The sequence below is a fragment of the Theropithecus gelada genome, chromosome 12 (genome assembly GCF_003255815.1).
Source record: "Theropithecus gelada isolate Dixy chromosome 12, Tgel_1.0, whole genome shotgun sequence".
In the NCBI taxonomy this organism is placed as follows: Eukaryota; Metazoa; Chordata; class Mammalia; order Primates; family Cercopithecidae; genus Theropithecus; species Theropithecus gelada.
Window position 1 is genome coordinate 66,214,858 of NC_037680.1, and position 27,599 is coordinate 66,242,456.

General features: G+C 38.0%; 1 protein-coding gene across 1 annotated transcript in view; it reads left to right on the forward strand.

Moving 5' to 3' along the window:
• The window catches only part of ANKAR (ankyrin and armadillo repeat containing), a 71,728-nt gene that overhangs the window by 19,538 nt on the left and 24,591 nt on the right, over nt 1-27,599 (forward strand). Inside the window, exons 6-12 of the mRNA XM_025405476.1 lie at nt 668-848; nt 1,843-2,062; nt 11,110-11,311; nt 13,014-13,222; nt 17,158-17,262; nt 25,390-25,631; nt 26,501-26,669. Of these exons, the coding sequence (XP_025261261.1) occupies nt 668-848; nt 1,843-2,062; nt 11,110-11,311; nt 13,014-13,222; nt 17,158-17,262; nt 25,390-25,631; nt 26,501-26,669 (1,328 nt within the window). The remainder of the gene's footprint in view (nt 1-667; nt 849-1,842; nt 2,063-11,109; nt 11,312-13,013; nt 13,223-17,157; nt 17,263-25,389; nt 25,632-26,500; nt 26,670-27,599) is intronic.

The window sequence follows — 27,599 nt, forward strand, 5'->3', positions numbered from 1 at the left end:
AGAGGCTTACCACTGACAGAAATAGGTCAGCAGCTGAAGTATTTACCGCTGAAATCTGGGCATGGGAAAGGTACCTCATGTGGGGAAGGGGAGGAAGGTGGTTGTTTTCCCTCACCTGTGATGATAAGCAAACCCAGGGAACAGAGTAAGTCAACATTTTATCAATTTTCCATTCCAGAGTGATAGGGATCAGGGCTGTGTCAAGCCCTACCTATGTTCCAGGGACCTGGTAGGAGGGGGGTTTCTCTAGTCCACTGCTGCAGTGAGTAAAAGCCAAGGAGCCATTACCCAAAGCATCATTCCAGATCACATTCAAGGTAAATTCTTGAGGAGCCAAATATAGACATAATTAGCTTAAAAGAATAAGAGGTAGGTAAGCAGACAGAACTTCAGCCAGAGTTAGGCCTTCCAGGAACTTTTAGACATTGCCCCAGATCACTGTCATGGGAAAGACAGAGTCAATACAATATGAAGAAGGTATTTTTATATAAAGACTTGATTAATAACAGTTGATAATGATGTTATTAATATACTTACAGTTGAGTACAATTTAAACTACCATTTTGTATTTAATTGTTACAGAAAAATAAGTTTTGCCAGCATAGAAAGAGAAGTAGCAAATCACTTCAAAGTTAGAGAAACATCTTTTTTTCTTTATTTTTTATAGCTACTATGTGATGTATTTTGAACTTGAAACTTTCTATCAGCAACTATATAAGACACAGTGGTGGGGAGCCATAAATGAAATAATGAACAATCTGAGACCAAAAAGACTTCCACTGACAGATGCTCAATTACATGAACAATTTAAGAAAAAATTTGGTTTCAAAAGAGCTATGAAATGCAAGGTATTTCAGTGACTACCACATAATTTAGTATATGAAGTTATATATTATTGATAAGTATGTGTCTCAGATGTTTATCCTAGGGATAATAATAGGTTAAAGTCTTCAATATGAAATAAAATGCCACATTTTAGTAGCTGAAAGGCTATATAATTCTGGATTATAAATTTCTGTCAGAGTACCTGTTAATGCACTGGATTGTGATTAATCTCAATAATGGCTCATACTTATTGATTACTTATTTTTTATGTTAGGCAGTGTTATAAATCAACAAACTCTTTTAAGGTATGACTAGTTCTATTGTTATCATTCCTGTTATACAAATGAGAAACTTGAGGTGTAGAGAGGGATCTTTCACAAATCGTATAGTAAATGGCAGAGCCAGGCTTCAATCCTTGAACTGAAACCTAAAGAGCAGACCTAGCATCCTGAATCAAATCTCCGCATCTGTTTCAACAAGCCTTGAAGTACAGCTTCTGGAACTGAGCAATGAAGCTCACCAGCTTGAAAGGTTAGACTGGTATTTACTTTCCATTTATTTGCTTTCACGTCCACAAATTGAAAACTCAAAAATTTGTTAGTTGAATTTTTAAATATTAGTCCGAATGTCTCAAGAAGGTGACATTTTTACCTTTTGATGATAAACTGTATTTCTATAGCTATATATTTCAAGTTTCTAGACTTCTAAATTAGGTTTTTCTTAAATCAGAGAAGGAACCCAATGATCTTCATTTGCTTTTAAAATATTTAAGAAAAAAATTAAAATAATAATAAGAAAAATTCCCCAAAATATTTTTAAAATTCTTAATATTTGCTTATAGCTCTAACAACTTTAGTCATTATCCAGTAAGAAACTTTCCACGCGTGGATCTTGTGAAAATTCTACTTAATTTTCGCAGCATTCATGTGATTCTGTTAATATATTTCATGTCTTTTTTTCCTTAAACCAGACTTTAAGTGCATTTTGATAAACTGATTCTGGCCTTGTTAATTTTAGAGTATTCCATTTGGTATGAAGTCTGCTGTTGAAAGAGGGTTGTCTGCAGTTTTCCATACATTTAGCCGTAAAACCTCAAGCTCAACAATCAATGTTTCAGATGAAGCAGGTTATACTATTTTTCATCATGCTGCCCTGCACAACAGAGTTTCTATTATATGTCAACTGTGCAATGCTAACTTCAAGGTCAACCAGAGGCGCTTTGTTACGTTCGGCCAAGGTACCATAAAGCTTTTTAACCTAAAATGTTGTTATTTTATTTACCCTTACTCAGCATTAGGAATGCATGTCGATTTTAGAGCAGGTTAAAATTTGGTATTAATTAGAGCAAAGTTGAGGTTTTTGTTTCATTTATCTAAGAAGGGCTCTTTTTAGTTTTCTAAGTACCACTTATAACTATCTTATATAATTTTATATTTGTTCATTGCGTCTCCTTCATTTGAGTATAAGCTCTAAAAGAGGGCAAAGATTTAGCCTACTTTATTTGCCTTGGTATCCTAGCGTCCAGATGAAAGCTTGGCTTAATGGTTGCTCAGAAAGTATTTGTTGAGTTAATGCATGGATGGGTGAAGGCAGGATATCATTTGATAAGGGCTGGCAAAATTAATATACACTGATATACTATAGAAATTCAGAGAACAGCAATAGATATGACTGTCAGGTCCCAGTAGAACAATCATTCTTTATTCCAGGATCCTCAAACAGGGAATAGTTTCTTTATATTACATATATTTAAATTACATTTAATAACAAAAAATTTCTTTATAATAATAATGTTTAGCATTAATAGCCCGTTAAGGTTAACCTCATTTAAACTTTAAAAGCTATTTTTGTGATTATTAAATATGCATGGACATTTTATAGTCATTGAAATAAATTTAGCTAGAATAAAAACAAATAAAGTTGACAATGAAATTGGTGGCCCTGCATAACTGGAAAGGAAAATATAGATAAATTGTCAGGGGTAGGTGTAGTAGCCCACTGCTGTCATGCCAGCACTTGGGGAGGACGAGGCTGGAGGATCACTTGAGACTAGGAGTTCAAGATGAGCCTGGGCAGCATAACGAGAACCCCCTATAAAATTTTTTTAAAAAAAACCTAGCCAGGCTTGGTGGTACATGCCTGTAGTCCTAGCTACTCTGAGAGGATGAAGCAGGAAGATTGAGCCTAGGAGTCTGAGGTTACATATATATGTACATATTTATGTAAATTGTCAGGAATGGCCAATGCAACAATATTGGCAATAAGAAGTGGTGATTTTATATTTAATGAAGTCAGCTATCTTAATAAGCTATGTTAAATTTTTACAGACACCGAAACAAAATGTTGTGCTTTAACCATATTGAATATCCATAAATTCTGTACTCTATCAGTATGATTAAAACATTTTGATATTCAGATTCTTCTGTTACTGAAAATATTCAATACATAATACATAATGAACCTAATTAAAATAAGACACAATTCAATCACATTTAAATGCAATAGGTAACACTATTTAAAGATGTATTACTTTAAGCCTTTTTTAGTGTGGAAAAAGTCTTTGGTAAATTAAAAGTTTCTCATGCGCCCTTTGACTGCTTCAGTTTCCATTTGCTGAGAATTGGGTAGATTTTGAAGTGTGGAAAACATAATACTCTACTGCCAATATTATTGCTTAACCAACACCAATTGTCCCACCTGTGAGTTTTAAGCAGCCATTTGAGGGGGCAGAGTTTCCAGGTCTGCTTTTATGCGTTGTCAGGTGCATATGACATGCCTGGATGACTTGACCAAAAGTTATTCTCAACACCGTTTGATGTAATCTTGCCAGATACATCTACATAGTCATTTTGTTCTTATTCATATGAGTCTTCTTGAACAACTTAGGAAACCGCTGTATATTAATAATCATACTTCTATGTGCATTCCCTTTTAAAACAGAGTCATCCAAAGTAGAAGTAAAAAAGGAAAGAAATGGTAAGACATAAATAAAATATTTGGTGCATTTAAAAAGGCTATTGCATATATTAGAACTTTTCTTATAGTATATAATCTCCAAAATGCTGTTGCATCAGAATGTTGCATAATGATGTTTTGTATTCATTTTGAAGTATAAATTACTTTCTACTCATAGTTATTTATTGATACTCCTCTTCAGTTTGGGGAGTTTTCTCTTTTTTTTTCCTGTGGAATTTGCTGTCACCTCTATTTTTTATGAATTCAGGCCCAAAAGTGGTTTCTACAACTTAAAAAAAAGAAAAGTTATAATATAATTTAGATTTGCTGCTGTCTAGTGGCATTAACAATCTATGAGGTCTGAGGAATGAGTCATTTTTGACTGAGGTAGTAAACTTAACCTAAATGTTGGATACGGAGAAAAACAAAATTTTAAGAGGTTATACTTTCTGTGTCTATATTTAAGAGGCTATACCTTCGCACTCTGTATAAGAGAATTCAAAAAGGCTTTTGTTTTGAAGAAACTACTTTCAGTGACCTGAATTGTCAAGGGGGAGGGGATAGTTACTTAAACTGGCCATCTTCCGTTTGAGGAGGAGCACAGCAAACCTGAGATGACCTCAGAGAGGGAGCCCGACCTCATTCTTCCTCCTCCAGTCTCCTGCCAGGGCTACCCATTGGCAGATACTGACAAGGAGCCAGAGGACAGGGGTTGCTTTTTCTGCAGGTGCAGGAGAGCCAGAGTGGTAAAGGAGGTGAGTGGACCTGGAGCGGGATAAAAGGAAGCTTACCTGTCCCATTCACCCTGTAGAAATTTCCAGTTAAGTAACAATAGTGTGCCTCCTACATTATTGCTCTCTTTTTTTCTTTTCTAAGTATCACTTATGGCTACCTTATATACATTTATTTATTTAGTTAGTCTCCCTCACTTGAGTATAAAGCTCTATAAAGGACAAGGATTTGGTCTATTTTGTTAGCCAGTTTCCTAACACCCAGAAAAACACTTGGCCTTCATAGGTGCTCAGGAAACTTTTCTTGAGGGGTGTACATTTTATTGGAAACCTTAAATACTCTTCAAACAGAACATGTCTTCAATTAAGGCTCTAAGGTAGTCTACACAGAAAACCGAAGTTTTTCAGATTGGGGCAAGGAGAGGGACAGTATAGAGGACAAGTGCTTAGTTTGCCACAAGGACCCCTCATGATTAATGCTCCTCAGCCAGCTTATCAGCTTCCTTCTCCTTTTTAGGGTTTTTTTCCTCCTATCTTAGCATATTCATTATACTGCTTTTTACATTTTTGTTTTAGTGATTGCCCTAGAGTTTACAACATTAATTTACAATTATTCCAAGTCTACTTTCAGATGACACTAAGCCACTTCACAGATAGTGTAAGTACCTTATAATAACAAAATATTCCTAAGTCTTCCCACCTATCATTCATTTACTCATTTCACTTGTGCATAAGCATATATATGTCATGCATTTCATAAATGTCATTCATTTCACTTATGCATAAGCATATATATGTATATATCTATATCTATATTCAAACCCTTTGTTGATAATGTTATTATTTATTTACTTATTTTGAGATGGAATCTTGCTCTGCTGCACAGGCTGGAGTGCAGTCGTGCGATTTTGGCTCACTGCAACCTCCGCCTCCCAGGTTCAAGCGATTCTCTCATCTCAGCCTACCATGTAGCTGGGATTACAGATGTGCACCACCACACCGTATATATTTTGTATTTTTAGTAGAGACAGGGTTTCACCATGTTGGCCAGACTGGTCTTGAACTCCTGACCTCAAGTGATCCACCCACCTCGGCCTCCCAAAGTGCTGGGATTACAGGCGTGAGCCACTGTACTGGGCATGATAATGTTATTTTGAACAAACTGTTATCTGTTAGCTCAATTAAGACAAAGAGAACATTTTACTTGACCTTCATTTTTTTTTATTCTCTGATGCTCTTCCTTCCTTTATGTATATGTAAGTTTCTGACCTATATCATTTTTCTTCTCTTTGGACAACTTCTTTTAACATGCCTTGCAAGGCAGGTCTACTGGTGGTAAATTCCCTCAGTTTTTGTTTGAGAAAGTCTTTATTCCTCATCCATTTTTGAAGGATAATCTTACAGGTTACAGAATTCTAGATTAGTGGTTCCATTATCTCAACACTTTATTTTTTCCTCCACTCACTTCCTGCTTGCATAGTTTCTGAGGAGAACTTGGGTATAATTCTTATTTTGCTTCTCTATTAGTAATGTGTGTTACTCTGAATTGTTTTCTTTTTAAAATAATTTTTAATTTCTGTGTGTACTTAGTAGGCATATATACTTGGAGTATATGAGATTTTTTGATACAGGCATGCAATGCATAATAATTACATCAGAGTAGAGTATCCATCACCTCAATCATTTATCCTTTATGTTACATATAATCCAATTATACTCTTTTAGTTATTTTAAAATATACAATTAATTTTTTTTACTATAGTCACCCTATTGTGCTAGCAGATACTAGGTCTTATCTATTCTTTCTCTTTTGTACCCATTAACTATCCCCACTTCCCCCCACTACCCTTCCCAGCCTCTGGTAACCATCATTCTACTCTGTATCTCCATCAGTTCAATTGCTTTAATTTTTAGCTCCCACAAATAAATGAGAACAGGCAAAGTTTGTCTTTATGTGCCTGACTTATTTCACTTAACATAATGACCTCCAATTCCATCCATGTTGTTGCAAATGACAGGATCTCATTTTTCATGGCTGAATACTACTCCATTGTGTATCTACATGAATGGATAAATTTTCTCTATCCACTCATCTGTTGATGGACACTTAGGTTGCTTCCAAATCTTGGCTATTGTGAATAGTGCTGCAGTAAATAGGATTATTTTCTTTATCTTTGTTTTTCTGTAATTTGAAAATGATATGCCTTGGTGTAGTTTTTTGTTTGTTTTGACATTCATTTGGCTTGGTGTTCTCTGAGCTTCCTGAATCTGTGGTTTGATATGTCACATTAATATGGAAAAATTCTCAATCATTATTGTTTTAAATATTTCTTCTTTTCCTTTCTCTCTTTCTTCTCTTTCTGTTCTTTTTTTCCCCCTAGACTTTTTAATTTATTTTTATTTTTGAGACAGGGTATTTGTTGCCCAGGCTGGAGTACGGTGGCATGATCTTGGCTTACTCCAGCCTCTACCTCCCGTGCTCAAGTGACCCTCACCTCAGCCTCCCAAGTAACTGGGACTACAGGCCCATGCCACCATGCCTGGCTAATTTTGTTTATTTATTTATTTATTTATTTATTTATTTATTTATTTATTTGAGACGGAGTCTGGCTCTGTCACCCAGGCTGGAGTGCAGTGGCGGGATCTTAGCTCACTGCAAGCTCTGCCTCCCGGGTTCACGCCATTCTCCTGCCTCAGCCTCCCGAGTAGCTGGGACTACAGGCGCCTGCCACCTCGCCCGGCTAGTTTTTTGTATTTTTTAGTAGAGACGGGGTTTCACTGTGTTAGCCAGGATGGTCTGGATCTCCTGACCTCGTGATCCGCCCGTCTTGGCCTCCCAAAGTGCTGGGATTACAGGCGTGAGCCACCGTGCCTAGCCTAATTTTGTTTATTTTTTATAGAGATGAGGTCTCACTATGTTGCCCAGGCTGGTTTCAGACTCTTGGGCTCAAGCAATCCTCCCGCCTTGGTTTCCCAAAGTGCTGGGATTACAGGAGTGAGCCACTGTGCCTTGGCCTGAAGGTTTCTACTGATACATCTTCGAGATTAGAGATTCCTTCCTCAGCTGTGTCTAATCTCTTTATAAGCCCATTGATGGCATTCTTCATTTCTTTTACAGTGTTTTTTATCTGTAGCATGTCATTTTGGTTCTTTCTTAGGACTTCCATCTCTCTGTTTACATTGCCCATCTGTTCTTGCAGGCTACTTTATCCGTTAGAACCCTTAGCATATTAATCATAGTTGTTTTAAATTCCCTGTCTGATCATTCCAACATCCCTGCCATGTCTGGTTCTGATGCTTGCTCTGTCTCTTTAAACTACGGTTTTTGCTTTTTTAATATGCCTTCTAAATTTTTCTTGATATACTAGGTAAAAGAAACTATAGTACATAGGCCTTTAATAATGTAATGGTAAGGTATAGTGGGAGAAGCATTCTATCATCTTATGATTATGTCTCAGTCTCTTGGTGAGCCTGCGTCCCTATACTTTGAACTTCACCAGTGCTTCTCAGTCCTCTCCCCCTGTCCCTTAGGCCAGTCAGGATGGTTAGAGGTGACTGGAGTTGGGCATTTCCCTTCCCTAGGTAGGTTAGGTTCTGATAAAACCCCAGCAGGTTAGGGTCTGATAAAAGCCCAATAGGTTAGGCTCTGGTAAAGTAGTTTCTCTTGAGAGCAGGTCTTGTTAAGAACACAATGCCTTGGAATATTTCAAAATGGTTCCTTTTCTCCCTCCCCCGGCTAGAAGTATGAGGGGATTTTTCTTCAATATTCACCGTAAGGACCTGATAAAACTCCTAGAGGTAAAACACATGAAAGCATGGGGCCCCACTATGATGGATCCTTCTAGAGTTTTTAACTCTCATACTTGTCCACACGGAGCTTCTAGCAATTGTGAATTAATGTTAAGGTTTTCTTATTCCAGTAATGATTCCTTAGAAAGTTTCTGCTTGTGAGTTTCTGCTCTACTAAGTTATGACTCTCTGAATCCACTTGTCTCTCCAATTTTGAGGGTATCAGTTTGCCCATTACCTCCCTTATCTGACAAACTTAAGGGCTGTTGATTTATTTAGGGTTGGTTCAGCTTTTTACTTGTTGTTAGGATGAAGTGGTGACTTCTAAGCTCCTTAAATCCTGGACCAGAAACTGGAAGACTAAACAATAATTTTAAATAAATAGATTTGGATCAAATTTTATAGACTATCAAGGCTATAATATCAACCTCCAACTATGAAGGCAGGACACTGGATGTTTCTGATGGCAGAGATTTAATGAAAACAGTGCTTCACTGAGGAAATATCTTTTAAACTGAGAAATGATTAGGAGTTAGCTAGATCCTGGTAAGGGAGGAATTGTTTGGGAGAAGGAAGGTGTCAGAGAACAGGAATAGTCCAGGGTGACCAGATAATTCATCATCCATATCAGGGAGACTTGAAAGTGAAAGGGCACTATTAATAATTATGCTAGCACATAATTATTTAAACTATGTTTTTTTTTTGCTTTTTTAATATGCCTTCTAAATTTTTCTTGATAGCTGAACTTGATGTACTAGGTAAAAGAAACTATAGTAAATAGGCCTTTAATAATGTAATGGTAAGGTATAGGGGGAGAAGTACTTGACCAGTACTTTCCTGGGTAACCTGCGGCGTGTGATTATGCTACATTTGGGGAGCTACAAGAAAGCCAGAATGAGGAGAACAAGGTATGCATGGTTTTACTGGGAGGTAGGTGAAGAAGGTAGTTGTAGCTGGTGCTTCAAGTTAAGTTGGAGCCAGTGGATCCTGTCACTGTTCCTCATAATCAGATGGCCTTGAGAAGCCATTGAACAAGGAGATGAAAAGATCAGATTTATATTTTGAAAAACTGGGTTGGATAAGGGCAAAACAAGATGGGGATAGCAGTTGGGAGATGATTATGGCTTGGATTAGGATGGTAGTGGTGGTAGAGATGGGTTCTAGAGATTTTTAGACTTGGTGATGGGCTGGTTATGGAGAAGGAAATAAGAGGGAGGTGCCAAAGAGTCTTCCAGGTTTGTGGTCTGTACAACTGGCTGGATCATCATATCTCTCACTGATTTAGGAAGCAATAAAAGAGAACCAGGTTTGGAGGGAAGGATAGTAGTTCAATTTTGAATATATTAAGTTTGAGGGGATGTGTGAAGATGCTTTACGAGATGTCAAAGATATAGATCTGCAAATCAGAAGAAATCAGATCTAGAGACATAATCCTTGGAGTCATCAAGTTGTATATGGTAAGCAAAGCCACTAAGAAAAGAAAACGGCCCAAGATTGAGCCTTAAAGTTCATTTGGATAGTAGGACAATGAGAAGGTTCCAAAGGAGACTGCCAAGGAGTAACCAGTAAAACTGAACAAAAATTGGGAGTGTGATATCACAAAAGCCAAGAGAAGAAATTATTTTAAATAGGAAGAAGTGGTCAATGGTGTAAAATACTATTGAGAAATAAGTAAGATGAGAAATGAAAAATGACAGTTGGACTCTAGTGAGAATTCATTCACTATCATGAGAACAGCGTGGGGGAACTGCCCTCATGATCCAGTTACCTCTCTCCTTTGACATGTGGGGATTACAATTTGAGATGAGATTTGGGTGGGGACACAGAGCCAAACCATATCACATGGTAAAGGTATGAATTGCTATTATGCTTTGGGAGAATAATTTGGTAATATCTATTACCAGTAATAATGATACTGTTGATGATTATACAGTTTAACCCAGCAACTCCCATTTTTGGGATTTTTTTTTTCTTTTTTTTTTTTTTGAGATGGAGTCTCGCTCTGTTGCCTAGGCTGGAGTGCAATGGCATGATCTCTGCTCACTACAACCTCTGCCTCCCAGGCTCAAGCGATTCTCCTGCCTCAGCCTTCCAAGTAACTAGGACTAGAGGCATGCGCCACCATGCCCAGTTAAATTTTTTTTTTTGTATTTTTAGTAGACCCCGGTTTCACCATGTTGGCCAGGCTGGTCTCAAACTCCTGACCTCAGGTGATCCACCCGCCTCAGCTTTCCAAAGTGCTGGGATTACAGGCAAGAGCCACCGCACCCAGCCCATTTTTGGGAATCTACCCAAATAATAAATATCTATGTGCACTGGAAAAAAATAAAAGAAAAATGCCCATTGGATTTAGTGACATAGAGGCCTTTGTGAACATATATATATATGAATTTCAAAGGATCTTATCTTCAACTAAAAAACATGAGTAAAATAGAAAATAAACAAGAAATAATTTACCATAAGACTATTTTACACATTTACTTAAATTTTCAAATATTTAACATTTTATTTTATTCAAATATTTAATATTTTAAATGTTACTCATTCTTCTTTGCTTATAAAGAAATACAGATTTTAAAAAATTTTTGTTTTTTGTTTTTTGTTTCTAAGTATGGATTTTTAGCGGTCGGGATTTTTAATCCCGAGTTAAAGGAATATAGGGTTGTCTAAATGTTTTTTTAGTACTTACTTTGGAGATTTTATACCATACAATACTAAGCTCTGTGGATAGATATCAATAAGGCATTTAGGTTTTTTTTTTAGGAATGTTAGTGCTCTGATCACTGAAGTAATTGTCCATCCATTCTAGGTCCAACACCTCTACACCTTGCCGCACAGGCTTGCTCATTAGAAACAACAGTCTGTCTACTGTGTTCCAAAGCTGATTACACGCTTTCTGAAAAAAGAGGCTGGATGCCAATTCACTTTGCCGCTTTCTATGACAACGTTTGCATCATTATTGCTCTCTGTAGGAAGGATCCTAGTTTGCTAGAAGCTGAGGCAACAGCTGAGTAAGTCATTAAGCATTTATATCAGGTTGAGGTTGATGTCTAGGCAATAATAAAAAAACAAGAAGAAAGAAAATTAAATAGAATATAAATTTCTGCTTTTCATGGTTTGCCGCACACACTGCCATTAAAAGGCGATAGGCATGGGTGATTTGAAAGGTATGTGAGGCTTACTTTGCTGTCCTTTCTACTCACTGTCTCCTTCTACCATTTATCATTAGAATTTCTAAAGACAAGAGCTTCTATTAACCTATGCATGTTTTCTGGAAGAATAAAGACTAATCCCTGGGGAGTTTTTCCTAACCTTATTCCAGTAATATGGTTCCGCAGATTAATTTTTCATGTTAAATGCTTTGCTTAGTGCCCTGGAAGAAGCCTGAGACTAGGGAGGAGAGAGTTGCTCTAAACTGGATCCTACACAACCAGGAGGCAGCCCTAGGACTTCGGATCAAAGGGGACAGGCTTTGGATTACAGGAGAAATATTTAGTGATATCTGGAAGAGAAATACATTAAAAAGAATAAAATAACTTTGAAATTAAAAAATCCCAACACTCTTTTGTTTTACAGTTTAGCTGCGGATCAGCATTTAGGGTAAAGGTGTAACTTCTCCTAAAGGTACATTCTTGGCTAGAAATCTAAAGACCAGGTCATTACTTTGGATCTCTGAGCCTGATTTAGGCATAGGTTCATTCAGGTTTTTCTAGGTCTTCGAGTAACCTTTCCACTATTATTCAGTGGTTTAGGGCTAGTATAACAGCTTGACAGTATAAGAGACATCAGCTTCCTCTTGTTGCTCTGAACATGTGGAAGCCACCAGAGGAAGCTGGTGTCCCTCAGATGGCAACTCCTGCTTTCACCATCATGTCTGGCCATGAGAAGAAAGAAGAGGCCAGGTGCGGTGGCTCATGCCTGTAATTCCAGCACTTTGGGAGGCCAAGGCAGGCAGGTCACTTGAGGTCAGGAGTTTGAGTCCAGTCTGGGCAAAACCCCGTCTCTACTAAAAATACAAAAATTAAACGGGTATGGTGGTCCATGCCTGTAATCCTAGCTACTCTGGAGGGTGAGGCATGAGAATCACTTGAACCAGAGAGGCAGAGGCTGCAGTGAGCTGATGTCACACCACTGCACTACAGCCTGGGCAACATAGTGAGACTCTATCTCAACAACAACAAAAAAGAAGCAGCAGCATCTGGGAAATGTAATATTGCACTGGATAGCCAAACAAAGTATTTTCACTATCTAAAAATCAGATAATGGGGTTTTTGAGCAAAACTGTTAGTTTCTGCCACAATGAGGAAGCTGGGATTTGAAAACTGGACATGAAGCAATGGGTGTAATTAATTCCTGAGCCTCAGTTACATCATTTGTAAAATGGGCTGATGATATTTGCCTTGCTTTTTCCTTCACTTACGGAGTAGTTGTGAGGCTTAAATAGGACAGTGTATTGTAAGAACTTTGTGCATTATCATCCTCCAAACAAATTATAAGGCATGATAATTAAGTTGGGTGGGTAGGGAGCCATAGTAAGGATGGCATGGCAAGGGAGGCAAATCAATTCACATGTAGAATACAGAAGATGAGAATTCCTAAGAACAAAAGGTGGTGGTGTAAGTCAGACTGCCTCCAATTGCAGCTTGAATAGTTTTACAAAAAGTAAATTTGACACTCTATGTGTGTTTAATTGTTACGTTTCTTAATTTTTAGAAATCAGTGCACTCCACTGTTACTTGCTGCCACTTCAGGAGCACTGGACACTATTCAGTACCTGTTTTCTATCGGTGCTAACTGGAGAAAAACAGATACTAAAGGAAATAATATAATCCATTTATCAGTGTTAACCTTTCATACAGAGGTTCTCAAATATATAATAAAATTAAATATTCCCGAACTCCCAGTGTGGAAAACTTTGGTAGGTGAGTATAGAGTATAATCTCTTTATAAATACATGTTCTGATTATTATTCAGTTTAATTATTGATACTCTGAGAGAAAACAAAATAATACGTGCATTATATTTTAAATATTTAAAAATCATGAAATAAACATTTTATTAAGACCAGAAATAAAAATACAAATAATAAAGAGCTGCATTTTTGTGTATGCAAATGTAGTTTTGTTTCCAAGTTAAAATCAAAGATCTGTGACCCAAACAGACTATATTTTACACAATTATATTTATTTTTATTTTCCAACTTTCTCCAGAAGTTCGAACATTTTCTTCATAAAAAAAAAAAAAAAAGGAAAGAGGAAATTTTAAGTGAAAAATATTCCCTCCAACTTATTCCTTGCTTCCTAATTTTAGAGACAAATTTGGCAAAATCTTTTGTTATATTTTGACGAATGTTTTGTGAAAAATTCTGTTGGAGATTTTGTTTTCGTTCTTTGTTTTTTTTTTTTCAAATTTGCATTCAGTCTAGCCAAAATAAGGGTAGGGGTCACTAGGTCAATTATATGGACATATCTAATTTTACTCCCTTTCAAGACCCCCCTAAAAGTACATGGAGATTAAGCAATACTAATAATGCCACCAGCAGCAGACAAGCATTCAAGGGAAAACAAGAAAGGATGCAACAGCAATAAAATATTGGAAGATGGAAACAGAAAAGCAAGACTTAGGACTTAGCCAGCCAGAGAAAATCATTCCAAGCCAACAGTGGGAAAGCTGAGAACCTCTTGGACTCACACCATAAATCCTCAAAAAGCTTGAGAACTGGCAGTGCCCATTAGGAGTGCTCTCCTCAGAGCCTAACTAGGAAAGACCTAAAGATGCCAAGGCTAGAATTCTCCCTAAGAAATAGAAAGGAGAGGGACCCGGGAAACTGGGAACCTTACCCAAGCGTAAAGCATAGGGAATTTCAAGGAAGACAGCAAGGGGAAGTTCCAGAATGGAACTGTGCATCCAGTCTAGAGGAAAAAGATGGGAGGAATTATCAGTAGGTACAAGGAAAACTAAACAGATGAAATACAGCAGTCTCCCCTTCTCAGCAGCTTTTCTTTCTATGGTTTCGGTTACCTGCAGTATAGGACAATAAGATATTTTGAGAGAGAGGGATAGAGCACATTCACATAACTTCTGTTATTGTATATTGTTGTAATCTATTGTTAGTTATTGTTAAGCTATTACTATGCCTACATACTTTATTATAGATGTGTATGTTCAGACAGTCTGGTTTGACTTACGGTTTTTGACTTTATAATTGTGCAAAAGTGATACACATTCAGAAGAAATTGTACTTGCAGTCCTTATACAACCATTCTGTTTTTCACTTTTAGTACAGTATTCAATGAATTACATGAGTTATTAAACACTCTATTATAAAATGGGCTTTGTGTTAGATCATTTTGCCAAGTTGTAGGCTAATTTAAGTATTCCAAGCACATTTAAGTTAAGCTAGGCTAAACTATGCTGTTTGGCAGATTAGGTTTATAAATGCTTTTCAATTTATAATATTTTCAACTTACAATGGGTTTATCAGGACATAACTACATCATAAGTTGAGAAGCATCTGTCTGGGAAAAAACATAGTATATACAGGGTTCAGTACTATCCTCAGTTTCAGGCATCCACTGGGGGTTTTGGAATGTATCCTCTGCAGATAAGGGGGGCACTATTGTAAAATAAGGAAATTATTAGGCCGAGGCAGGTGGATCACGAGGTCAAGAGATGGAGACCATCCTGGCCAACATGGTGAAAACCTGTCTCTGCTAAAAATACAAAAATTAGCTGGGTGTGGTGGCACGTGCCTGTAGTCCTAGCTCCTCGGGAGGCTGAGGCAGGAGAATCACTTGAACCTGGGAGGCAAAGGTTGCAGCGAACTGAGACTGTGCCACTACAGTCCATCCTAGTGATAGAGTGAGACTTTGTCTCAAAATAAATAAATAAATTAAATAAATAAATAAAATAAGGAAATTATTACCTGTTTAAAAAAAAAGGAGACACAACCATAGTACATTAAAGTGTTCAGCTGTGAATAATAATTGTGTAGACATCATGTAAACACTTAACATTGATTTATCTAAAAGCTATAAATATGGAGAAAGGGAAGAGGAAAGAGCAATGTTGAAAGAGGTAATTTCCTATTTTTCATAACATGAAGTCAATGAAGTCTAAATCAATGTAGCAAAACACAGCAATGTGTATAAATATGTAGAAATAAGGAGATTTATAAATCATAGAGGGTTATAGGGAAGAGTCTAAACCGATTGTATATGGAGTGATGAACACAGAAAAGTTGGGAGGGTGGGGCCAGGAACCACTAAGTTTTGTTATAGGCCATTTAGTAACATTTAACTCTGAATCATGCACATGCATCACTTTGATAAAAATAAAAAACTAAAGCCAAATAAGAGAAATGAATTGGAGAATGAGAACTGATTTTTTTCCAACAACTCATTTTAGGATAGGATAAAATATGTTTTTAAGATTTTTAACCCCATTCTACTGATTCAAGAAGTCTGGCTCAATACCTGACGCTGGAATTTACTAGGTACTGGGAACATATCCCAAATACTGGATATGAGCCCCAAGAGATATTGGAAAGTGTTTTCAATGCTTATTTGTGTGTATTTGTATCATTTCGTAGTCTTGTTAGGAGGAAGTGAGAGGATCATCCTGTTACTTTTACTAGACTAAATGATTGTAAAAACCTACCTTAATAGTAGGAAGCTCTGCCCCCTAACAGGAATGGCCTAAAAGCACATAAAAATTCACCAGGGCTGCTGCTTCCTACAGCCATTGTGGGGGAAGTCCTGACAATGACACAAACAGAACAAATAACAGTGAGCATCTGACCACTGCTGTTTTGCCTTGGGCCCTGCAATAGCTCTCCCTCCTCACACTACCCATTTCCACTATGTGTAAAAGAAAAATCAGTTTATTAGAGGTCTCAGGATGAGTTCTTGGAGTAGAAGCTGAATTTTAAAAGAGAATGCCATGGAATGGTAGAGCCAAGCTAGATTTAGGACAGATTTGGTAATAGAGTAGCTGGCTAAAGATATGAGGAAAAGATTGTGTGTTTTTTCCTAGCACAATAGACATGTATATTTGTAATATCTTCTGTCTGTAGTACAAGTTCATCCAAGATTTTATTTAAAGTATCTTTTTTATACTCAGGAAATGTATAAAGCCTCATACCTAATTTAATGGATATTAAATTTTTATTGACAATACTGTGGATTACTTTGCTATTCTTGAAAACCCACATTCAAATTTTATTTAACAACTAATTTTAGCCAAGAGAGATGTATTATTTTCCAAGGGAATTTGAAGTATGTGACCACCCCATCTAAGTCACTCAGACCAAAGATTAAAAATTTCCACCAGGCATAGTAGCTCATGCCTGTAATCCTAGCACTTTGGGAGGCCAAGGCAAGTGGATTGCTTGAACCCAAGAGTTTGAGACCAGCCTGGGCCACATGGCAAAATGCCGTCTCTGCAAAAAATACAAAAATTAGCTGGGTGTGGTGATGCACGCCTGTAGTCTCAGCTACTAGGGAGGCTGAGATGGTAGATCACCTGAGCCCAGGGAGATTCATGCTGCAGTGAGCTGTGATCATGCCATTGCACTCCAGCCTGGGCAACAAACTGAGACCCCATGTGAAGAAAAGAAATTTCAGGATTTTTTCACTTAATTATATAGACTATAAACCTCAAAGATCATGGGCTGATGGAATTTGTCACTACTTCACAGGGAGCTGTGCACAGAGGGGAATTTAATGCATGCAGTTGGTGGTAATAGTGGTGACCTCAACCCTTGGTTTTACTTAGCTGGTACAAAAAACAGAATCAAGCATTTCATTGCCTCTTGTATAAATTACAGCTGTGTTTTTCTGTTGAACACTTTAAACAGAAATGTTACAGTCTGAAAGCTATAAACGAAGGATGATGGCTGTCATGTCCTTGGAAGTAATTTGCTTAGCAAATGATCAATACTGGAGATGTATTTTGGATGCAGGTGATGCAAACTCTATTAACTATCTTTTTTTAATGCTATTTTATGTAGAGCTATATTTTATTCATCAGTCATTTTTAAATATATTTTTGATTGTAAAGGAAAAATTTTAGTAGATTTTAGGTTTCTTTTGCTAAGATCACTTCATTTACCTGTCAGCCATATATTTTATTTTCCACATGGAAGCTGCACAGGATCAAAAAACTATATCAATTCTATTTGTCTAAAAGCTCAAAAAATTAAAAACTGATGTTAAGTATTAATTTAACTTTTAAATTACTTTACCACACTACTTTTATATTTACTTTCATTTAGAAATTATTCCTATTCTATACTTTGCACAATTTACTTTTGAAATTAAAAATAGCAGATTTAGTGTCAGGTCTGGTGTGTAACTAGCTCTGCATTTAAAACTTAAGATAATTGCTTAACCTCTCTTAGTTTAGTTTACTCACTAATAAAATGGCTCTACTGGGGTCCATTCCAAGATGGCCAAATAGGAACAGCTCCGGTCTGTAGCTCCCAGCGTGACTGGCACAGAAGACAGGTGATTTCTGCATTTCCAACTGAAGTACCTGGTTCATTCCACTGGGACTGGTTGGACAGTGGGTGCCACCCATGGAGGGCGAGCCGAAGCTGGGCAGACATCGCCTTACCCGGGAAGCACAAGGGGTTGGGGGATTTCCCTTTCCTAGCCAAGGGAAGCTGTGACAGACTGTACCTGAAAAAATGGGGCACTCGCGCCCAAATACTGTGCTTTTCCAACGATCTTAGCAAGCAGCACACCAGGAGATTATATCCCACGCCTGGGTTGGCAGGTCCCACACCCACGGAGCCTTGCTCACTGCTAGCGCAGCAGTCTGAGATGGACCTGCAAGGCAGCAGTCTGGCAGGGGGAGGGGCATCCGCCATTGCTGAGGCTTTAGTAGGTAAACAAAGCAGCCGGGAAGCTCAAACTGGGTAGAGCCCACTGCAGCTCACCAAGGCCTGCTGCCTCTGTAGACCCCACCTCTGGGGGCAGGGCATAGCTAAACAAAAGGCAGCAGAAACTTCTGCAGACTTAAACGTCCCTGTCTGACAGCTCTGAAGAGAGCAGTGGTTCTCCCAGAATGGTGTTTGAGCTCTGAGAATGGACAGATTGCCACCTCAAGTGGGTCCCTGACCCCCTTGTAGCCTAACTGAGAGACACCTCCCAGTAGGGGCCGACTGACACCTCATACAGGCGGGTGCCCCTCAGGGACGAAGCTTCCAGAGGAATGATCAGGCAGCAATGTTTGCTGTTCTGCAGTTTTTGCTGTTCTGCAGCCACTGCCGGTGATATCCAGGCAAACAGGGTCTGGAGTGGACCTCCAGCAAACTCCAACAGACCTGCAGCTGAGGGACCTGACTGTTAGAAGGAAAACTAACAAACAGAAAGGAATAGCATCAACATCAACAAAAAGGACATCTACACCAAAACCCCATCTATAGGTCACCAACATCAAAGACCAAAGGTAGATAAAACCACAAAGATGGGGAGAAACCAGAACAGAAAAGCTTAAAATTCTAAAAACCAGAGTACCTCTTCTCCTGCAAATGATTACAGATCCTCACCAGCAACGGAACAGAGCTGGACAGAGAATGACTTTGATCAGTTGACAGAAGTAGGCTTCAGAATGTCAGTAATAACAAACTTCTCTGAGCTAAAGGAGGAGGTTCAAACCCATCGCAGGGAAGGTAAAAATCTTGAAAAAAGATTAAATGAATGGCTAACTAGAATAAACAGTGTAGAGAAGACCTTAAATGACCTGATGGAGCTGAAAACCATGGCACGAGAAATACATGACACATGCACAAGCTTCAATAACTGATTCGATCAAGTGGAAAAAAGGGCATCAGTGACTGAAGATCAAATTAATGAAATAAAGCAAGAAGAGAAGTTTAAAGAAAAAAGAGTGAAAAGAAACAAACAAAGTCTCCAAGAAATATGGGACTATGTGAAAAGACCAAATCTACGTCTGATTGGTGTACCTGAAAGTGAAGAGGAGAATGGAACCAAGTTGGAAAACACTCTTCAGGATATTATCCAGGAGAACTTCCCCAACTTAGCAAGGAAGGCCAACATTCAATTCAGGAAATACAGAGAACACCACAAAGATACTCCTCGAAAAGACCAACCCCAAGACACATAATTGTCAGATTCACCAAGGTTGAAATGAAGGAAAAAATGTTAAGGGCAGCTACACAGAAAGGTCAGGTTACCCAGAAAGGGAAGACCATCAGACTAACAGCGGATCTTTCAGCAGAAACTCTACAAGCCAGAAGAAAGTGGGGGCCAATACTGAACATTCTTAAAGAAAAGAATTTTCAACCCAGAATTTCATATCCAGCCAAACTAAGCTTCATAAGTGAAGGAGGAATAAAATCCTTTACAGACAAGCAAATGCTGAGAGATTTTGTCACCACCAGGCCTGCCTTACAAGAGCTCCTGAAGGAAGTACTAAACATGGAAAGGAACGCCCAGTACCAGCCAATGCAAAAACATGCCAAATTGTGAAGACCATTGATGCTAGGAGGAAACTGCATCAACTAACAGGCAAAATAACCAGCTAACATCATAATGACAGGATAAAATTCACACATAACAATATTAACTTTAAATGTAAATGGGCTAAATGCCCCAATTAAAAGACAAAGACTGGCAAATTGGATAAAGAGTCAAGATCCATCCATGTGCTGTACTCAGGAGACCCATCTCATGTGCAGAGACACACATAGGCTCAAAATAAAGGGATGGAGGAAGATCTACCAAGCAAATGGAAAGCAAAATAAAGCAGGGGTTGCAATTCTAGTCTCTGATAAAACAGACTTTAAACCAACAAAGATCAAAAGAGACAAAGAAGGCCATTACATAATGGTAAAGGGATCAATTCAACAAGAAGAGCTAACTATTCTAAATATATATGCACCCGTATACAGGAGCAACCAGATTCATAAAACAAGTCCTTAGAGGCCTACAGAGAGACTTAGATTCCCACACAATAAATAATGGGAGAATTTAACACCACACCGTCAATATTAGACAGATCAACGAGACAGAAGGTTAACAAGGATATTGAGGACTTGAACTCAGCTCTGCACCAAGTGGACCTAATAGACATGTACAGAACTCTCCATCCCAAAGCAACAGAATATACATTCTTCTCAGCACCACACTGCACCTGTTCCAAAATTGACCACATAGTTGGAAGTAAAGCACTCCTTAGCAAATGTAAAAGAACAGAAATCACAACAAACTGTCTCTCAGACCACAGTGCAATTAAACTAGAACTCAGGATTAAGAAACTCACTCAAAACCGCACAACTACATGGAAACTGACCAACCTGCTCCTGAGTGACTACTGGGTAAATAACAAAATGAAGGCAGAAATAAAGATGTTCTTTGAAACCAATGAGAACAAAGACACAATGTACCAGAATCTCTGGGACAGATTTAAAGCAATGTGTAGAGGGAAATTTATAGCACTAAATGCCCACAAGAGAAAGCAGGAATTGGTCGGGCGCGGTGGCTCACGCCTGTAATTCCAGCACTTTGGGAGGCTGAGGTGGGCAGATTGCAACCATCCTGGCTAGCATGGTGAAACCCCATCTCTACTAAAAATACAAAAAAAAATTACCCAGACTTGGTGGTGGGCACCTGTAATCCCAGCTACTTGGGAGGCTGAGACAGGACAATGGCGTGAACCCCAGAGGTGGTGCTTGCAGTGAGCCGAGATCGCACCACTGCACTCCAGCCTGGGCTACAGAGCCAGACTCCATCTCAAAAAAAAAAAAAAAAAGAGAGAAAGCAGGAACGATCTAAAATCGACACCTAACATCACAATTAAAAGAACTAGAGGAGCAAGAGCAAATAAATTCAAAAGCTAGCACAAGGCAAGAAATAACGAAGATCAGAGCAAAACTGAAGGAGATAGACACCAACAACCCTTCAAAAATTCAGTGAATCCAAGGAACTTGTTTGTTGAAAAGATCAACAAATCTGATAGACCGCTAGCAAGACTAGTAAAGAAGAAAAGAGAGAAGAATCACATAGACGCAATAAAAAATGATAAAGGGGATATCACCACCAACCCCACAGAAATACAGACTACCATCAGAGAATACTATAAACACCTCTACACAAATAAACTAGAAAATCTAGAAGAAATGGATAAATTCCTGGACACATACACCCTCCCAAGACTAAACCAGAAATAAGTTGAATCTCTGAATAGACCAATAACAGGCTCTGAAATTGAGGGAATAATTAATAGCCTACCAACCAAAAAAAGTCAAGGACCAGACGGATTCATAGCTGAATTCTACCAGAGATACAAAGAGGAGCTGGTACCATTCCTTTGAAACTATTCCAATCAACAGAAAAAGAGAGAATCCTCCCTAACTCATTTTATGAAGCCAGCATCATCCTGATACCAAAGCCTGGCAGAGACACAACAAAAAAAGATAATTTTAGATCACTATCCCTGATGAACATCGATGCGAAAATCCTCAGTAAAATACTGGCAAACCGAGTCCAGCAGCACATCAAAAAGCTTATCCACCATGATCAAGTCAGCTTCATCCCTGGGATGTAAGGCTGGTTCAACATCTATATATCAATAAATGTAATCCATCACATAAACAGAACCAATGACAAAAACTACGTGATTATGTCAATAGATGCAGAAAAGGCCTTTGACAAAATTCAACAGCCCTTCATGCTAAAAACTCTCAATAAACTAGGTATTGATGAAATGTATCTCAAAATAATAAGAGCTATTTATGACAAACCCACAACCAATATCATACTGAATTGGCAAAAACTGGAAGCATTCCCATTGAAAACTGGCACAAGACAGGAATGCCCCCTCTCACCACTCCTATTCAACATAGTGTTGACTTCGTTCTGGCCAGGGCAATCAGGCAAGAGAAACAAATAAAGGATATTCAATTAGGAAAAGAGGAAGTCGAATTGTCCCTGTTTGCAGATGACATGACTGTAGATTTAGAAAACCCCATTATCTCAGCCCAAAATCTCCTTAAGCTGATAATCAACTTTAGCAAAGTCTCAGGATACAAAATCAATGTGCAAAAATCACAAGCATTCCTGCACATCAATAACAGACAGAGAGCCAAATCATGAGTGAACTCCCATTCACAATTGCTACAAAGAGAATAAAATACCTAGGAAACCAATTTACAAGGGATGTGAAGGACCTCTTTAAGGAGAACTTCAAACCACTGATCAATGAAATAAAAGAGGACAAAAACAAATGGAAGAACATTCCATGCTCATGGATAGGAAATCCATGATTTCCTGAAATATTGTGAAAATGGCCATTATTGCCCAAGGTAATTTATAGATTCAATGCCATCCCCATCAAGCTACCGATGACTTTCTTCACAGAATTGGAAAAAAACGACTTTAAAGTTCATATGGAACCGAAAAAGAGCCTGCATTGCCAAGACAATCCTAAGCAAAAAGAACAAAGCTGGAGGCATCACACTACCTGACTTCAAACTATACTACAAAGCTACAGTAACCAAAACAGCAGGATACTGTTACCAAAACAGAGGTATAGACCAATGGAACAGAACGGAGGCCTCAGAAATATCACCACACATCTACAACCATCTGATCTTTGACAAACCTGACAAAAACAGGAAATGGGGAAAGGATTCCCTATTTAATAAATGGTGCTGGGAAAACTGGCTAGCCATATGTAGAAACCTGAAACTGGATCCCTTCCTTACACCTTATACAAAAATTAATTCAAGATGGATTAAAGACTTAAATGTTAGACCTAAAACCATAAAAATCCTTGATGAAAACCTAGGCAATGCCATTCAGGACATAGGCATGGACAAGGACTTCATGACTAACACACTAAAAGCAATGGCAACAAAAGCCAGAATAGACAAATGGGATCTAATTAAACTAAAGAACTTCTGCACAGCAAAAGAAACTACCATCAGATTGAACAGGCAACCTACAGAATGGGAGAAAATTTTTGCAATCTACCCATCTGACAAAGGGCTAATATCCAGAATCTACAGAGAACGTAAACAAATTTGTAAGGAAAAAAAAAAAAAAAAACCCCATCAAAAAGTGGGCAAAGGATATGAACAGACACTTCTCAAAGAAGATATTTATGCAGCCAACAGACACATGAAAAAATGCTCATCAACACTGGTCGTCAGAGAAATGCAAATCAAAACCACAATGAGATACCATCTCACATCTGTTAGAATGGCAATCATTAAAAAGTCAGGACACAACAGATGCTGGAGAGGATGTGGAGAAATAGTAACGCTTTTACACTATTGGTTGAAGTGTAAACTAGTTCAACCGTTGTGGAATACAGTGTGGCGTTTCCTCAAGGATCTAGAACTAGAAATACCATTTGACCCAGCAATTCCATTACTGGGTATATACCCAAAGCATTATAAATCATGGTACTATAAAGACACATGCACACGTATGTTTATGGCAGCACTCTTCACAGTAGCAAAGACTTGGAATCAACCCAAATGTCCATCAGTGATAGACTGGATTAAGAAAATGTGGCACATATAAACCATGGAATACTATGCAGCCATAAAAAAGGATGAGTTCATGTCCTTTGCAGGGACATGGATGAAACTGGAAACCATCATTCTGAGCAAACTATCACAAGGACAGGAAACCAAACACCGCATGTTCTCACTCATAGGTGGGAATTGAACAATGAGAACAGTTGGACACAGGGTGGGAAACATCACACACCAGGGCCTGTCGAGGGTTGGGAGTCAGGGGGAGGGACAGCATTAGGGGAAATACCTAACATACATGAGGAGTTAATGGGTGCAGCAAACAAACATAGCACATGTGTACCTATGTAACAAGCCTGCACGTTGTGCACATGTATCCTAGAACTTAAAGTATAATAATAATAAAAAAAATGGCTCTACCCCATAGGATTGTTTTGAGAATAGCGCTGTCCAGAATAGCTTTCTGAAATGTTGAAAATGTTCGGCTGGGCATGGTGGCCCGTGCCTGTAATCCCAGCACTTTGGGATGCCAAGGCAGGAGGATAGCTTGAGCCCAGGAGTTTGAGACCAGTTTGGGCAACATAGTAAGACCCTGTCTTTGTCTTTATGTCTATCTATATCTCCATCTATCTATCTGTCTGTCTGTCTATCTATCTATCTATCTGTCTATCTATCTATCTGTCTATCTACACACACACACACACAAAGAAAATGTTCTATTTGAAAATGTCCAATATGGTAGCCACTACCGTAATGTGGTTATTGAACGCACGCGAGATGCTCCATAAATATTAAATGAATAAATTAAAATTTGATTTATCACAGATAGTCCCCTAATATGTTCCTGAAAATCTGTACAAAAAGCTCTATATCCAAAAGGTGAACTATAGACTTAAAGAAGTGACGAGGGATGTTTCATTTCAGGTAGCTAAATAAATATGGTCTTTATTATATCTATTATATTTTCTGTCATTTTGTGTGTGTCCTATAAGGTGCTTTCTGCTTATCATTGAATTGATGTAAGTATAACAGGCATCAAACTGAAGCCAGATTTTCTATTTTCACCATGCCCAATGATTTCTATCTTTGAGCCAATTGTAATTAATGAGACTAATGTTGCATTTTACTAGATTCAGCACTTTTTGTTTTTCACATGCTGGTATAAAATAAGGATAAAATGTAATAAAATGCTCAAATAATTGCATAAGCAGTGCCATACAAAGTTGATGCAATAACCAAAACTGAACTGTACCATGTGGTAGCACAAAGAATTTATTTATCAATAATCTTAAGCCAGAATTCAGTGTTTCAATGGTGGCTTAAGGTTACTAACATAAAATGCATGATCACGCTCTGTGAAAATCAAATGTATGAACAATGAGAGCTGCCCATACCAAAGACAAGATGGAAGGTTTCTTCATATAGTTTCAAATGATAATTTTATAAATATTTTATATGATTATTTCATAATTATTTATATTATAATGCCCATAAATATTATTTAAATATTGCCATGATATATTGACTAAAATGGTTACCAATAATTCAAGCTTTTTTATTTTTTTGCTCTTTTCATTACAGGCACCATTCCTGCCTTAATCAATCTATTAAAAAGTTCCAAAATAAAACTGCAGTGCAAAACTGTTGGGTTACTGAGTAATATCTCAACCCACAAAAGAGCAGTGCGTGCTTTGGTAGAAGCGGGAGGCATTCCATCTCTAATCAACCTACTGGTTTGTGATGAGCCTGAAGTACACTCTCGCTGTGCTGTCATTTTATATGATATTGCTCAATGTGAAAACAAGGATGTTATTGCCAAATATGTAAGTTTTTTTCATAGACCATTATTTTTGACTGACAATAACTCCCTCATATAGAAGTTACAAAAATAGAAACCCACTTTGCTATTCAATGACAAAACTCCCAGAAATACTGGCATGGATGATTCTTCTCAGGGAAGAATACAGCAGGGAGGAGGGAGCGAGAGGGCGTGCCTGATGAAAAATGCTCCACTGAGAAGTTGGCATTTGAGTACAGTCCAGAAGTAGAAGAGGGAGTATTTTCTTAAGTTACTATATGTCGATTGCTTCTTGCTGTTTACCAATTACCAGTGCAGTGTCTACAATGGCAAATATTTCCTAATGGGGCAATATATTCAATTAATCTTAATTACTTCACTTAGATAGCTGTATTAACTGTCACATAATGTATCTTACCAGTAGACACATTTGTTTGTGGCACTCATTCTCTCCTAAATAGTTATTTACAGCAAGAAAGATTACAAACTTGTGTTTCTTTTTCTTTCTTTCTTTCTTTCTTTCTTTTTTTTTTTTTTTTTTTTTTGAGACAGTATTCTCTGTCACTAGGCTAGGGTGTAATAGTGCAATCTTGGCTCACTGCAACCTCCGCCTCCCAGGTTCAAGCAATTCTCCTGCCTCAGCCTCTCAAGTAGCTGGAACTACAGGCATGCACCACCACGCCCGGCTAATTTTTGTATTTTTAGTAGAGACTGGGTTTCACCATGTTGGCCAGGATGGTCTTGATCTCTTGACCTCGTGATCCGCCTGCCTCGGCCTCCCAAAGTGCTGAGATTACAGGTGTGAGCCACCACGTCCAGCCAACTTGTATTTCTAAATAAAGATTACATTTATCTTAAACTAATTCAAATGTAATATTTTTTGTTTATTTTTAGAATGGAATCCCAAGTCTGATAAATCTATTGAACTTAAACATAGAAAATGTGCTAGTAAATGTAATGAACTGCATACGAGTATTATGTATAGGAAATGAAAACAACCAAAGAGCTGTCAGAGAACATAAAGGCCTCCCGTATCTTATCAGATTTCTGAGTTCTGATTCAGGTGAGCTTCTATCTCTGTATTATTTTATAATGACCAGATATATTAAGTGAAGCAAACATGGGGTTTGACTTGTCCTATATGAATAGATGTCTTGAATCTGTCTTTGAATAGATCTAAACATGTGTAATATAACCTTAATATCTAAAACACAATTTTTTTTTCCTAACTGCTAAACTATGTAGATAACAGTTAAATTAATTTTATTTTATTTTATTTTATTTTTCTCAAGATGGAGTCTTGCTCTGTTGCCTAGGCTGGAGTGCAGTGATCTCAGCTCACTGCAACATCTGCCTCCCGGGTTCAAGCAATTCTTCTGTCTCAGCCTCCTGAGTAGCTGGGATTACAGGCATGCATCACCACGCCCGGCTAATTTTTGTATTTTTAGTAGAGACAGGGTTTCACCAGTTGGCCAGGCTGGTCTCAAACTCCTGACCTTGTGATCTGCCTGACTCAGCCCCCCAAAGTGCTGGGATTACAGGTGTGAACCACCATGCCTGGCAGAAAACAGTTAAATTTAAACTGCTGGGCTTATAAAAATAATTGACTGTCAGAGGCATATTCTTTTAACAAGTTTAATTAGACATGTTTACAATGGAAATACTGGCATGGATGATTTTAAAAATACATACAATATGACTAGGAGAGTATTTGCTACCTTGGGTGAATAGTACACATATTGATCATGGGTAGCTATTTTGCAAGTGACAACAAGGGTTTCAGATTTGTTAGATATTTGATGTCAAAATTCAAGGTTATCGGGAAGCATTAGGCCAATTATCAGTTCCTAAAGTGCATCTCAGTACCAAGAACATCAAAAGCCATGAGGCAGTTTCTGCAGCTACTGCAAATGGTCTCCTGGGTTCTGTAAGAATAATCTCATTCCAGTCAGCACATGTAACAGTGTAAGCTCCAAATATATGGTTTTCCCCA